The sequence below is a fragment of the Oncorhynchus gorbuscha genome, linkage group LG06 (genome assembly GCF_021184085.1).
Source record: "Oncorhynchus gorbuscha isolate QuinsamMale2020 ecotype Even-year linkage group LG06, OgorEven_v1.0, whole genome shotgun sequence".
In the NCBI taxonomy this organism is placed as follows: domain Eukaryota; kingdom Metazoa; phylum Chordata; class Actinopteri; order Salmoniformes; family Salmonidae; genus Oncorhynchus; species Oncorhynchus gorbuscha.
Window position 1 is genome coordinate 63,746,490 of NC_060178.1, and position 15,824 is coordinate 63,762,313.

Consider the following 15,824-nt stretch of genomic DNA (forward strand, 5'->3'; position numbering starts at 1 on the left):
CTGAGTGAAAACATCTGAAGTTCATCAAAGGTAAATTATTTAATTTGATTGCTTTTCTTATATTCGTGAAAATCTTGCCTGCTGGTAGCAGAGCCTAGCATAACATTATTCCATGATAAACTTGACAAATGCTTGTCTAGCGTTGGCTGTAACGCATATTTTGAAAATCTGAGATGACAGTGTGATTAACAAAAGGCTAGGCTGTTTCTCAATATATTTAATTTGTGATTTTCATGAATAGGAAAATCTTCCTAGAAAATCTATGTCCGCTGCGTTATGCTAATTAGTTTGAGGCTATGGTTACGCTCCCGGATACGGGTTTGATAGTCATGAGAAGTTAAGAGGCTCCTCTGTCCTCCACTCATTACCTGTATTAATGGAACCTGTTTGAACTTGTCATTACTATAAAAGACACCTGTCCACAACCTCAAACAGTCACACTCCAAACTCCACTATGGCCAAGACCAAAGAGCTGTCAAAGGACACCAGGAACAAAATTGTAGACCTGCACCAGGCTGGGAAGACTGAATCTGAAATAGGTAAGCAGCTTGGTTTGAAGAAATCAACTGTGGGTGCAATTATTTGGAAATGGAAGACATACAAGACCACTGATAATCTCCCTCGATCTGGGGCTCCACGCAAGATCTCACCCCGTGGGGCCAAAATTATCACAAGAACGGTGAGCAAAAATCCCAGAACCACACAAGGGGACCTAGTGAATGACCTGCAGAGAGCTGGGACCAAAGTAACAAAGCCTACCATCAGTAACACACTACGCCGCCAGGGACTCGAATCCTGAAGTGCCAGACGTGTCCCCTGCTTAAGCCAGTACATGTCCAGGCCCGTCTGAAGTTTGCTAGAGAGCATTTGGTGATCCAGAAGAAGATTGGGAGAATGTCAAATGGTCAGATGAAACCAAAATATAACTTTTTGGTAAAAACTCCAAAAACTGTTTAGAGGACAAAGCATGCTGAGTTGCATCCAAAGAACACCATACCTACTGTGAAGCATGGGGGTGGAAATGTATGGGTACAAACTTGAAACAGCTGATCATGACAATTTAGCTCATGAAACTTGTGGACCGCTGATGTGAGAAGCCTGATTGTCCATTTCACTTTGACTTGTCCTGTTTTTAGAATATGGTGTTAACATGTCAGCGCATTTCTTTATTTTATTTGTCGCCATTTAGGTTAGGCTATTTGATCAGGAAAAACCTGCATGATGTAACAAGTTTCTATCTCATTACATTGTCATACATTTTATCTCCAGCCTGTAGGCTGCAGAGAAAGCCTCATGCTCTTCCTACCATTTTCTACTGAGACTGAGCCATTAGTTGTAAAGCAAGCTACTTTCTAACGATATTACACTGCTCAAAGAAATAAAGGGAACACTAAAATAACACATCCGAGATCTGAATGAATGAAATATTCTTATTAAATACTTTTTTTCGTTACATAGTTGAATGTGCTGACAACAAAATCACACATTATCAATGGAAATCAAATTTATCAACCCATGGAGGTCTGGATTTGGAGTCACACTCAAAATTAAAGTGGAAAACCACACTACAGGCTGACCCAACTTTGTAATGTCCTTAAAACAAGTCAAAATGAGGCTCAGTAGTGTGTGTGGCCTGCACGTGCCTGTATGACCTCTCTACAAAGCCTGGGCATGGTCCTGATGAGGTGGCTAATGGTCTCCTGAGGGATATCCTCCCAGACCTGGACTAAAGCATCTGCCAACTCCTGGACAGTCTGTGGTGCAACGTGGTGTTGGTGGAAGGAGTGAGACATGATGTGCTTAATTGGATTCAGGTCTGGGGAACGGGTGGGCCAGTCCATAGCATCAATGCCTTCCTCTTGCAGGAACTGCTGACACACTCCAGCCACATGAGGTCTAGCATTGTCTTGCATTAGGAGGAACCCAGGGCCAACCACACCAGCATATGGTCTCACAAGGGGTCTGAGGATCTCATCTCTGTACCTAATGGCAGTCAGGCTACCTCTGGTGAGCACATGGAGGGCTGTGCGGCCCCCCCAAAGAAATGCCACCCCACACAATGACTGACCCACCGCCAAACCGGTCATGCTGGATGATGTTGCATGCAGCAGAACGTTCTCCACGGCGTCTCCAGACTCTGTCACGTGCTCAGTGTGAACCTGCTTTCATCTGTGAAGAGCACAGGGCACCAGTGGCGAATTTGCCAACCTTGGTGTTCTTTGGCAAATGCCAAACGTCCTGCACGGTGTTGGGCTGTAAGCACAACCCCCATCTGTGGACATCGGGCCCTCATACCACCCTCATGGAGTCTGTTTCTGACCGTTTGAGCAGACACATGCACATTTGTGGCCTGCTGGAGGTAATTTTGCAGGGCTCTGGCAGTGCTCCTCCTGCTCCTCCTTGCACAAAGGCGGAGGTAGCGGTCCTGCTGCTAGGTTGTGGCCCTCCTCCACGTCTCCTGATATACTGGCCTGTCTCCTGGTAGCGCCTCCATGCTCTGGACAATACGCTGACAGACACAGCAAACCTTCTTGCCACAGCTCGCATTGATGTGCCATTCTGGATGAGCTGCACTACCTGAGCCACTTGTGTGGGTTGTAGACTCCGTCTCATGCTACCACTAGAGTGAAAGCACCGCCAGCATTCAAAAGTGAACAAAACATCAGCCAGGAAGCATAGGAACTGAGAAGTGGTCTGTGGTCCCCACCTGCAGAACCACTCCTTTATTGGGGGTGTCTTGCTAATTGCCTATAATTTCCACCTGTTGTCAATTCCATTTGCACAACAGCATGTGAAATTTGTCAATCATTGTTGCTTCCTAGTGGACAGTTTGATTTCACAGAACTGTGATTGACTTGGAGTTACATTGTGTTGTTTAAGTGTTCCCTTTATTTTTTTGAGCAGTGTAGTTCATTTTATGTCACAATGCGTTTGATTTGGCCACTGGGGGACAAGGAGAACCCCAGCTCCACTAAAACCATTGATGGCTATGTGCTTATTTCAAGGGATTGTTAAATAAATGTTAACTATTTGGTTTAAATGTCATATATTGAGTGTAGTCAGAACTATACATTTCTGGTTTATTCCATGCAAAACATTTGCACACAACTAGCTCATAGTTATACAGGCAGTAACTGCATGATTTTCATGATCAGTAAACATCAATGATTATGCAATTTCAGATGCCAAATGGACAGGTACCTTCAGGTATGTAGCTAGCTTTGCAAACAACATCATTTTGGAAAGAGCTCGACATTGACAAGTCCTCGTTCTGGTAAAGTTTTCAGTCATACTACCTTCACCACCACTATAAATGGCTACCAAATCAAAGTATTTGTATATAGTCATCTAGTTTATCCCCTGAAAGTTTGCTTGTTAACTAGCAATGGAAGGCCAGAACTTCGTCCCGCCAAAACAGGCTGAGATTTCAGGCGGTATTTTCAAACAGCTCTTATACTAAAAGGGCATTATCGTCATTTTCAAAATTTGACCATATTATTCCAACCTCCGTGTGGAATGTTTTTGACTGCACTGTGCTTTTTAAGACTGGCGGCTAAGAGCATTGGGCCAGTCATCGAAAGGTAGATCGCGATTTCGTTAGTTGAGCAGTAGCAAACCAACAAAAAAATATATGGTTCTGAAACACCCGTGAGTTGTTTGGCCAAACACCCGTGAGTTGTTTGGCCAAACACCCGTGAGTTGTTTGGCCAAACACCCGTGAGTTGTGTTTGGTGCCTTGTCCTACACCTTGTTGCTATGTGCATTATAGCAAAGTTAACCAGCATGTTGGTGTTGAGAACGATGTGGCGGAGGCAACAGCAGATTGAAGAGATGAGAAAACAGCCCTTGTCTTATTGTCTAAGAAAAGTGAGGAGAGAGGAAACCCCAACTTAATTAGATCTATAATCAAAAGCCTAACTGTTAAATGTGCCTGGCTTTATAAATCATCCACATGTACTGTATCAAGAGAAACAAGACACATCCTGCTTGTGTTGCGTGTTTCAGTATTTGTTTGGCTGCTGTTTTTATATTTGCTATGCTCTAATACATTTTTTCATTAGAACTGTGCCTCTGGTATTACAAAGAGAGAAAAAAAGGATTATTATTTATTTAGTGTTTACACTGTTCCAAATGGTCAAATTTACAGTTCAATAGTTAACACACATGGACGCAGCGGTCTAAGACACTGCGTCTGTGTAAGAGGCGTTACTACAGTTTCTGGTTCCAATCCAGGCACGTTGTCACATTCGGCTGTGATTGGGAGTCCCACAGGGCAACGCACAATTGGTCCAGTGTTTTTGGCATTTACATATGTCCCCATTAAAAAAAAAAAAAAGTTTTTTTTTTTTTTTAACCTTTATTTAACCAGGCAAGTCGGTTAAGAACAAATTCTTATTTTCAATGACTGCCTGGGAACAGTGGGTTAACTGCCTGTTCAGGGGCAGAACGACAGATTTGTACCTTGTCAGCTTGGGGGTTTGAACTTGCAACCTTCCGGTTACTAGTCCAACGCTGTAACCCATTACCAGTAAAACATAATCAAAACCCATTTCTTTCACTTACTTGCTATGCTGTTACGTTAATTTGTTCAGTTGTTTCATATTTCAACCAGGATTTCACCATGCATGTCAAGCAGTGAAGTTTCAGTGCTGTCTGTCCGTGGCCTCTCTTCCTTGGTGCGCACGGTCACTATGTCCATTTCCATCTTGTCCAGCTGTGTATGTAACATTTCACGTAAACCCTGTTTTTCTTGTCTGCATTGAAATAGCGGTTCTTGTACTTAGCATCGAGCATGGTTGCGACACAGTAAAGCGAGAATGCCACCCAATTGCTTGTTCACAGCCTGTCGGCAGTTTTGTTCAGCAGGCGTTTCAATACCATGACAGAGGGTATCAAGTCTGCTGCAGGCACAGTTGATGAGCTTATTTATCGAGTAAGTTTGAATGGAGCTAGCAAGTGTGTTCATGTTTCAGACATGTTCTCAAATGCCGTTGAAATGGCAGCAGCAGTATGACAACCAGCACATTCATGAGCATGCAATACTACTTTCCTCAGTACAAAATCCTCGACGACCCACTGCTGTCAGACTCTGCATGCTCATGGGGCTGATATCGCTGGTCCAAATGTCAGTCGTGAAGCTAATCGCAGTGACTATGTGTAACTCCGGTAGGGCAACATCTGAAAAATAGCGCACTTGGTAGTGTGTACAGGTGCTCGACCAGTTGCGAAAGTCCGCGTCACCTACGACAGAGAACGGTTGATTGTCAAGGGCAATGAATTCCATTATCTTGGTGTTAATGATGGGCCGATGCTGGTCTTTTTTAGCTAATATCTTCCGATATATCATGCATCCATAATAATATTAATCACCCTCTTTCTTGATCTCCTTTTTGTTATTATCATTATAATAAGTAATTTAGTTAGCATTAGTAGACTTAGTATAGCAGCCTTGTATAACTACCATTGAACTGTAGGCCTAAGAGCACATCCTCTTTTAGTCTTAATACCTTAACTTACTTAGGCATATATGCCAATACTTATATAGGCCACTTTGTCAGTCATTAATTCGTTCATGTCATCACACGTTCATGCCTTCACAGCGCAGCAAGTTCGAGCCAGGCAAATCAAATCAATTGCGGTCGGACTCCTTCTAGTCACTTGTCTTAATTATTTCATCTAACAGAGCTCTTAAAGCATTAGACAAGCTCAGTGCATATATTGGGCAGCAGGTGACCTAGTGGTTAGAGCGTTGGGCCAGTAACCGAAAGGTTGCTAGAATCCCCAAGCTGCGAATATAAAAATCTGTTGTTCTTCCCCTGAACAAGGCAGTTTACCCACGATTCCCCGGTAGGCCGTCATTGTAAATAAGAATTTGTTCTTAACTGACTTGCTAGTTAAATAAAGCTTAAGAAAAAAAAATATATAGTTGATTTTGATTTTAAGCACAAGTGTCTATATATGAAAAAAATACATTTAAAAATGTAGTCCAATCGATTGGACAAAAGAACAGGTCGAGCAAGATCTTTTGTGTTGTTGTCTGGAACAGCCCTGCCTCCCTCACGCAGGACTGGGTGACCTACTTGTTCAGTTTAATTTAAAAGTGATGTCTGTAACATTATATGTTGTTCTATAACCAGTGAGTGACCCAACACATGACTCTCACAGGTTTCTACTCATGCACATGTTTTAGCCCTGGTTCCATTGCTGAGAACCAGGGCAGAAGAATCCACTCTACAGGCCGTCAGAGTGCCAACCTGCACTCTGTTACATCAAGATAATTTTATTGCCCCATTTCATTTAGCACCCATTGCTTTAGCTTGCTATGTGGTGAATGTTTTCTGTATCAAAAGAAATACACTCTCCTTGCAAATCCAATGCAGGAACAGGGCCTGGTATTTTCAGTTTACCTAACATCGGGCATCTCTTCCTTGGCCGGATCCCAAGTCACACTGCTGGATTTGCCTTTTCACTTTGGATTTTCCTTTTCACTTTCCCAGTGACTTGTCACAGAATGGCGTACATTGTATAATAAATGTGAATTTGGGCGAACCCTGATTGTATACTTTTATCTGCTGTACCAACAGGGAAGGGATGCAGTATTACTAAAATGACACACGGAAGGGACACCCTTCTCTCTCCTTCCCTAACGCTGTCTGTCGCTCTCTCTCTCTCCAGTGGGCAACCGTGACGTTCCATCTTCCACACCATGTGCTAAAGTTGGTCGCCAGTGCCATCGTGAATGAGCTGAAGAAGATAAACCAGAATGTCGCTGCCTTGTCTGTGGCCTCGTTCATAATGGACAGACTCTCCTACCTCTTACCAAGCGCACGGCCTGAGCTGGGGGTGGGCCCAGGGCGCTCTGTAGATAGGTGAGCAGGACCTTAAACCATGACAAACCTCACCGTGCACCACAGAGGCGTGAAAATCACTGAATTAACCTTTGTCTCTCCATTACCAATTTTATGTTTTGCCGTCATTTCTGAATTAATAAGGTATTTACTCTTGCTGTCTGTCTTTAAGATCATTAATGTACAGTGAAGCCAATAGGAGAGAAACGTTCATGTCATGGCCCCACGCCGGGTACAGGTGGGCACAGCCTGACCCTATGGCCCAAGCAGGATTTTACCACCAGGTAGGCAGTGTAAGGACACCGTCTCCCATCAGCTCTCTGTCTCTAATGCTTACATATGAATTGATTTACTATTTCATCCTCCAATTACATGTTTATCATGCATGCACACAAGTTTGCATGCTGTCTGACAGACACGTTGCTGTATGGCACACTATTGCTGACGCAGTATAAAATATATTTATTGCTGTTCATAAAGTGTAATAGATTAGTACTTGACTTGGAGTTTCTCACTGTTAGGAAATGCCTTCTCTCTCTTCGTTCCCTCTGCAGCCTGCCTCCACCGGTGATGACAGGGCCATGTGTTTCACATGCAGTGTCTGCCTAGTGTGTTGGGAGCCCACAGATGAACCATGGTGAGTGACACATACTGTGCATTTGGAAAGTATTCAGACCCCTTGACTTATTCCACATTTTGTTACATTACAGCCTTATTCTAAAATGGATTTTAAAAATCAACCTCATCAAATACCCTATAATGACAAAGCTAAAGCATTTTTTGTTGTTGCAAATGTATATATATATTTTTTTTAAACTATCACATTTTTAAGTATTCAGACCCTTTACGCAGTACTTTGTTGAAGCACCTTTGTCAGCGATTACAGCCTTGTCTTCTTGGGTATGACTATACAAGGCACACTTGTATTTGGAGTTTCTCCCATTCCTCTCAAGCTCTGTCAGGTTGGATGGGGAGCATCACTGGGCAACTATTTTCAGGTCTCTCCAGAGATGTTCGATCAGATTCAAGTCCGGCCTCTGGCTGGGCCACTCAAGGGCATTCAGAGACTTGTCCTGAAGCCACTCCTGCATTGTCTCGGCTGTGTGCTTAGGGTAATTGTCCTGTTGGAAGGTGAACCTTCGCCCAGCGCTCTGGAGCAGGTTTCCATCAATGATCCCTCTGTATTTTGCTACGTTCATCTTTCCCTCAATCCTCCTAGTCCCTGCCGCTGAATAACATCCCTACAGCTGGATGCTGCCACCACTAAGTTTAACCGTAGGGATGATGCCAGGTTTCCTCCAGACGTGACACTTTGCATTTAGGCCAAAGAGTTCAATCTTGGTTTCACCAGACCAGAGAATCTCGTTTCTCATGGTCAGAGAGGCTTTAGGTGTTTTTTGGCAAACTCCAAGCGGGCTGTCATGTGCCTTTTACTGAAGTGGGGCTTCTGTCTGGCCACTCTACATTATAGGCCTGATTGGACTGCTGCAGAGATGGTTAACCTTCCAGAAGGACATCTCCACAGAGGAACTCTGGAGCTCTGTCAGAGTGACCGTCAGGTTCTTGGTCACCTCCCTGACCAAGGCCCTTCTCCCCTGACTGCTCAGTTTGGCCGGGTGGCCAGATCTAGCAAGACTCTTGGTGGTTCCAAACTTCTTCCATTTAAGATTGATGGAAGCCACTGTTCTTGGACCTTCAATGCCGTATAAATGTTTTGGTACCCTTCCCTAGATCTGTGCCTTGACACAATCCTGTCTCAGAGCTCTACGGACAATTCCTTTGACCTCATGAATTTTGTTTTTGCTCTGACATGCACTGTCAACTGTGGGACTTTTATATAGGCAGGTGTGTGCCTTTCCAAATCATGTCCAAATTAATTGAATTTACCACAAGTGGACTCCAATCAAGTTGTAGAAACATCTCAAGAATGATCAATGGAAACAGGATGCACCCGAGTTCAATTTCGAGTCTCGTAGCAAAGGGTGTGAATACTTAAGTAAATATGGTATTTCTGTTTTTAATTTTTTTAAATACATTTGCGAACATTTCTAAACCTGTTTTCGCTTTGTCATTATTTTAATACATTTTAGAATTAGGCTGTGACATAACAAAATGAGGAAAAAGTGAAGGAGTCAGAATGCACTGTACACATACACACACCACAACCTTCAGATCGCACATTTATTCACCTCTCAACATAATGATCACGCCCCGGCCTTCCCGTCAGGTCTGAGCACGAGCGACATTCCCCCAACTGTCCATTTGTGAAGGGTGAGCACACCCAGAACGTGCCCCTGTCCGTCACGCTGGCCACCAGCCCCGCACAGTTCCCCACCCCTGATGGCTCAGATAAGATCGCCTGCTACGGCTTCGGCAGCTGCCCACACTTCCTGGCAGCCGCCACCAAGCGTGGCAAGATCTGCATCTGGGACTTGTCCAAGCTCATGAAGGTAAGGCTGTGCAGCGCGGCGACGCTGGAAACATGAGGTACAGTTTTGTTGATGTCTGCCTCCATGTTTTGTCCTGGATGTCTGGGCCCATTCATCAGACTTAATACAACTTATTGAATGAATGCATTCATCTATGTGCGTAAGGATATTACTAATGTTTGTAAATGTGATTTGTTGATTCATGATGTTTTGTGTTCCTCTTAGGTGCACTTGAAATTTGAAATCAACCCCTATGACCCGGCCATCCTGAGGCAGCTGATTCTGTCTGGGAGCGAGCTGGCCCTGGGGACCCAGGAGTCCAGGAGGCCCACCTTAGCCTGGCTAGAGGACTCCTCCAGCTGCTCGGACATACCAAAACTAGAGGGGGACAGGTACTACTGGACACACCCATTCTATGTACCGAGTCAATGAAAGTTTCAATGGCGTGTAAAAGAGGACATGTGTTTTTGTTTCTGTCTTTGCCAGTGACGATCAGTTGGAGGACTCCGACAGTGAAGAGCATTCCAGATCAGAGTCGGTGACCGGTATGAAGCCGCTCTTCAAATCTGGTTACTCTTTTGCTCCGTAGACTTTCTAGGTATCCATAAGTTGAGCTATAGCATTTTATTTTTGTCCCCTCTCCTGTTCCCAGGCCACCCGTCCCAAAGGGAGAGCATGGAGGTGAGCTTGGGCGTGACAGCACTCAGCCTCCTTCAGCAGCCAGAGAAGCTCCAGTGGGAGGTGGTGGCCAGCGTGCTAGAGGACACCGTCAAGGACCTGGAGGAGCTGGGGGCCAACCCTTCCCTGGCCCAGGTCAAGGCCGACAAGGCCAAGGAGAAGCCCGCGGAGCACCACAACATTCCCTTCCCCTGCCTTCTGGCTGGAGGCCTGCTCAGCTACCGCTCTGCCGCCGGCTCCCCGCTTGCCGCCCCACCCCCCTCCGCCCGCCGCACCATGGACGGCCCTCTCAGGACTCAGGGCCCTGAGCTCCCCCATGCCGTACCTGACCAGGGGCCTGTAGAGATGGAGACCTGCATTCCACCTCCCATGGAGCTTGGCTCGCCAAACCCAGCCGCTCCTGCCGTGCGCAGGACTATGCCTGTGCTCTTGCTCTACAGCATCAAGGAGTCGGACGAGAAGTCGTCGGGCAAGGTGTTTGCCCAGATGAACAATCTGATGAGCAAGGGGCTGCACGAGGAGGGCTTCTCCGTGCCGCAGATCATCGAGATGGAGTTCGACACTCATGAGCAGCTGCTGCTCCAGGACCCGCCCATCACCTACATCCAGCAGTTTGCAGACGCTGCCGCAAACCTAGCCGCCCTGGACGGGGACAAGTGGAGCTCGCTGGCGCCGCGGCCTGGAGCCCTGGTGCAGTGTCTGCGACTGCCCAAGCAGCTGGAGGAGGAGAACCTCTACGTGGACTCCGTCACACCCTGTTCAGACGGCGTGCACTTGCTGGTGGGGCTACAGCCCTGCTCCGTGGAGTCTCTCAGCGCCATCAACCAGGTGGAGGCCCTCAACAACCTTAACCGCCTCCACTCAGCCCTCTGCAGCCGCCGTAAGGGAGAGCTCCAGCCCCTGCCCACACTGGCCAACGGACACGAGGCCCTTCCCTCCGCCTCTCCCCCTCAGACCCCACTCATCCTGCCCCCCCCTGACCAGCGACAACAGCCGTCCAGGCCCCTGGGAGGCTGTGGCGGTGGTGGCTATCTGGCCCTCTACAAGCTCAACTACTCCACCCGCATTGTCACTCTGGAGGAGGAGCCTGTCAAGGTGCAGCACATCAGAGACCCCCGGGACGCCGTCACCTCCCTCATCCTGCTCCCGCCAGACGTGCTGGACGGGAGGGAGGACGACAGCGAGGAGGCCCCGGAGGAGACACATCGGCGTGGGCTTAAAAACGGCTGCGGCCACGGGTGTGGGCCAGGGACTGGTACTAGCAGCACAGCTGCTCCCAGCAGCACCAAGGTGAAGCAGGCGGACGTGGTCGGACTGGGCCACCTGGTGGTCACCACTCAGGCAGGGTACATCATGATCCTGGACCTGTCCACTTTGGAGGTCCTGGCCAAAGTGGAGCCACCCAAGAAGGACGGGATAGTGGATGAGATTGACCCTTTTGTCGCAGTCACCTACTGCTCCGGGACTGACCGCCTTTGCGCTTGCACTAAAGGTGAGGACGGCTCCACAATCTAGGCTAGAAATATCTCTTCCCCAGGTTTTAATGGTGCAGATCATGTTTTACAGTTTTTAATAGTTGTAATGTATCTCACAACATCTGGATATGCTTTTAGTATGTATGATACAACAATGAAAACGACTGCAGAAAAGTAACCTGCGACGCCGTCTGTGTGTGGCTGACATTGAGCGAGTCCTGGAGGCTGGTATTTTGGTCAAGGGATGGGGGATGGGCTGCTTCTGAAGTTTATATTCAATTTTTCCCCTTGAGTCAGACTTGTCTATGAACATTTGTATCGCGGTCTGGTCCACCAAGCTGTTCTTCAGTCTGTGCTGCAGGCTGGCTTTCAACGAAAGTGGAAAAGAAACCAGTTGTAATATGATTTGAAAATATATAGAGATATTTATTTTGTACCAGGCATGAGTGATTTTCAAGGGGAATTTCTTTTCCTCTTTGGTAGAACAAAGAGACAGTTGTCGGTGGCCACTTTCTCAGCCTACTTCTTGGACCTGTAACTTTTGGATCTCTTTCATATTTAGAATGTTTTCAGTCTTACCACTGTCATCTAACCCCCCCCCCCCCCCAGGTGGAGAACTTCACTTCCTTCAAATTGGAGGTGTGTGTGACGATATAGATGACGCCGACATTTTTGTCGATGGCCCCCTTTCTAAAGGGTCTGAACAGCTGTTGGAGGGAACCAAGCCCTCGTCCAACCCCTCGAGCCCAGGGATCACAGGTAGGAGATGCAGAGCCCGTTACGCTTCACGTCTCTGCTCATTCAATAACTGTCTGCATCCCTGTTTTTGCCTCATTTTCACCTTTGTTGGTTATTTAATAGGTGGTGAGAGAACTGAGTCGCTTATTGGAACCTTCTGTCCATTGAAAGCACATGTTGATAGACAACATGATACTGTCCAGACAGTGAAAACGCCTCAATCACAATCAAGTTCTTTACATCCTGTGATTTCTATTTTATATTTTTTACTCTGCCAACCTCCTCTCCCTGTAAGGAGTTGACCTCCTGGTGGACCAAGCGTTGGCCGTGGAGAGCCTGACGTCGCTGGTGGAGCTGACACGCTTCGAGACGCTGACGCCGCGCTTCTCAGCCACGGTGCCGCCCTGCTGGGTGGAGGTGCAGCAGGAGCAGCAGCAGCGCCGCCACCCCCAGCATCTGCACCAGCAGCACCATGGAGACGCCGCCCAGCACACACGCACCTGGAAGCTGCAGAGCGACAGGTACGGACGTGTGGGCGTGACAGGGTGGGTATGGGTGTGGGTAGAATACTTATGGGGTGTGTGCACTTAGTCACTGAGGCATTTCTCGTAAGTCTTGTCCGCAAATAGCACACACATTAATACATAAACGCTATTTGATAATGGCTGCACATTTTGTATGTTCTCACACACTAGGAATTCCTCATTGAGGACGACATCCACATGTTCCTTTTTAACGTTGAACTTCTATGTTGACATAACCTCTCAAGCTCCTATAGAAAACAAAAGTAGCCTAGGATATGTTGACTTTTAAAGACTAGAAAGTAGACTCTTATTTGTGTAGGTGAATAATGCGGCCGTGTTTTCCTTGTGGGTTGTAGCTCCAGCTGGGACGAGCATGTGTTTGAACTGGTCCTTCCCAAGGCCTGCATGGTGGGCCACGTGGACTTCAAGTTCGTCATGAATGCCAACATCACTAACATTCCTCAGATCCAGATCACCCTGCTGAAGAACAAGGCCCCAGGTCTGGGCAAAGTCAATGGTGAGGACACTCACCACGATCTCTGTTGCCTAATTTTGACAAGACAGTATCTGGAACATATACTATGAACAGGAGGACTGGTTACCGTAGAGAAACTAGCCTTTTGCAGGGAAATATTGCCCATATCATTTATGATCATGCGTGACATCACATTTTAGTCTTATTCGTAGACGTCCGTGTCTGCCTCTGCTGCCCACCGTCTCTCAATTCGTCAAAAGAAATGTATAACATTTTCTCTCCAGAGACGGCAGTTGACAGACAGATCTCCTTCCCCCTGTCCCATGTTCTCCATGCCAACGGGGAGAGGAACGGACAGCCGCTTATGCACGACTTCACAGACGACATCCAGTTCATGGACATCGAAGAGACACCAGGTAGGGAGCTGCAGGGGCAGCCAGCGTTGATACATTTACATTACATTTAAGTCATTTAGCAGACGCTCTTATCCAGAGCGACTTACAAATTGATAGACACCCGATGTATTTTCCTCCGCCGGTGTTCGACACTTGATTATTGTGGGTTGCGTCGCCAGATTGTAGATGATTAGCGTTACTGGTGATTCTGAGGGTAACGCAGCTATCCGAGGGGTTCCTCTGCCAAGCGGAGGTTTCATCACATTGCTCTTCCCCCGTCCAGGCTCCAGGCTGTGCACCTTCCTAGAGGACCATAAGGAGGATATCTTGTGTGGTCCTGTGTGGTTGGCCAGTGGTCTGGACCTCTCAGGCCACGCTGGGATGCTTAGCCTCACCAGCCCCAAGCTGGTCAAAGGTAACAGTATCTGCAACATCGAGTCACATTGAAGAAATCATACAGACTTGAAATCATTGGCCACTTTAATAAATGGATGAGTAGTCACTTTAATAATGCCACTTTTAATAATAACGCCACTCATCTCATATGTATATACTGGATTTTATCTATTGCATCTTGCCTATGCAGCTGTCATTGCTCATCCGTATATTTAAATGTATATTCTTATTCCATTCCTTTAGTTAGATTTGTGTGTATTAGGTAGTTGTGGAATTGTTAGATATTGCTGCACTGTGAGAACTAGAAGCTACACTCGCAATAACATCTTCTAACCATGTGTATGTGACCAATAAGATTTGATTTGATGGCCATTTGTTTCCTCAGAACTGTTTGCTGTGAATCCTCTCCCCCCTGTCTATGTACGTATTGTATTGTATGTTAGATTTTTTTTCAGTGGTGTTTCTGCTGGTTTGTCCCCCTCCCTGCAGGCATGGCTGGGGGCAAGTACCGCTCGTTCCTGGTGCACATCAAGGCGGTGAGCGACAAGGGCATGGAGGAGAGTCCCAGGCCGGTGATGAGGATGCCCGTTGCCAAGCCCCAGAGCAGCAAGGGCCATTCCCTCTCCACCCTGCTGCAGAGGGCACAGGCCACCAAGGTACAGAGGGCAAACCATTGGGAAAACAAATGCAATTTTACATCAAAGCTGTTTATTTCGGGAGTCTTTCTCTGCACACCTGAGGCATTTCTGACTGACGGTGCAGTTGTGTAATGGAGTTGTGTAAGTTGATTGCAGGAATAGCCTTGACTGTAGCCTTCTCCTTTGTCTCCATCTGGTGGGTGAATAGTGCCATTGCCAGGTTCTCAGTGAAAAGTTGGTGTCAAATTGCTCTGATGTGGCTTCCTCATACCAGCAACATCCCATTCTTGAAGGAGGACATTTTCTCTCCATTAGTTTATAGCTCTAGAATTTGGTCCCCTCTGGTGTCGTACTGTTATCTGTTTCTTTTAAATAGGTTGTCTCTCCCATTTAGGAAAAGGCCTCCACTTCCAAAGCAGATTCTCCAGCTCAGTCGAAGAAACCTGACAACCTCCGAGGGTGCGACCTTCTCCAGGAGGTGTCCGTCACAATCAGAAGGTTTAAGAAGACGTCCATACCAAAAGAAAGGTTTGGGTGTTTCCTTAGTGCCTTTGTGTCACCAAAACGCGTAACTATTGTAGAATCCCAACACTTCAATCAAATGCTTTATTTTGGCATCATGCACTGACCAACTAGCAAGTGTCTTCACTGACATTTTCAACCTCTCCCCGTCTGTAATATCTACATACATTTCAAGCAGACCACCATAGTCCCTGTGCCCAAGCATGCCAAGGTAACTTGTCTAAATGACTATCGCCCCATAGCATTCACATCTCTACTCATGAATTGCGTTGAAAGGCTGGTTATGGCTCACATCAACCCCATCACCCAGACACTCTGGACACCACTCCAATTCGCTTACCGCCCCAACAGATCCACAGATGATGCATTCTCAATTGCACTCCACGCTGCCCTTTCCCGCTTCGACAAAAGGAACACCTACGTGACAATGCTTTTCATTGACTACAGCTCAGCGTTCAATGCCATAGTGCCCTCCAAGTTCATCACTAAGCTAAGGACCCTGGGACTGACACCTGGCTCAACTGGATCCTAGGTGGTGAGGGTAGGCAACGACACATCCGCCACGCTGACCCTCAACACTAGGTGTGTGCTTAGTCCTCTCCTGTACTCCCTGTTCACCCACGATTAAGTTTGCCGACGACACGACAGTGGTAGGCCAGATTACTGCCGACGATGAGACTGCAATATGGTGCCATGACAAAGTCGG

At 46.9% G+C, this 15,824-nt stretch overlaps 1 protein-coding gene across 1 annotated transcript in view; it reads left to right on the forward strand.

The window, feature by feature from the left end:
* The window catches only part of LOC124038225 (baculoviral IAP repeat-containing protein 6-like), a 135,782-nt gene that overhangs the window by 23,291 nt on the left and 96,667 nt on the right, over window positions 1–15,824 (forward strand). Inside the window, 14 exon segments of the mRNA XM_046353819.1 lie at window positions 6,676–6,869; window positions 7,021–7,132; window positions 7,403–7,485; window positions 9,076–9,298; window positions 9,503–9,669; window positions 9,764–9,822; window positions 9,930–11,447; window positions 12,040–12,189; window positions 12,464–12,689; window positions 13,049–13,209; window positions 13,452–13,583; window positions 13,846–13,977; window positions 14,448–14,614; window positions 14,991–15,124. Coding sequence (XP_046209775.1) covers window positions 6,676–6,869; window positions 7,021–7,132; window positions 7,403–7,485; window positions 9,076–9,298; window positions 9,503–9,669; window positions 9,764–9,822; window positions 9,930–11,447; window positions 12,040–12,189; window positions 12,464–12,689; window positions 13,049–13,209; window positions 13,452–13,583; window positions 13,846–13,977; window positions 14,448–14,614; window positions 14,991–15,124 — 3,458 coding nt within the window.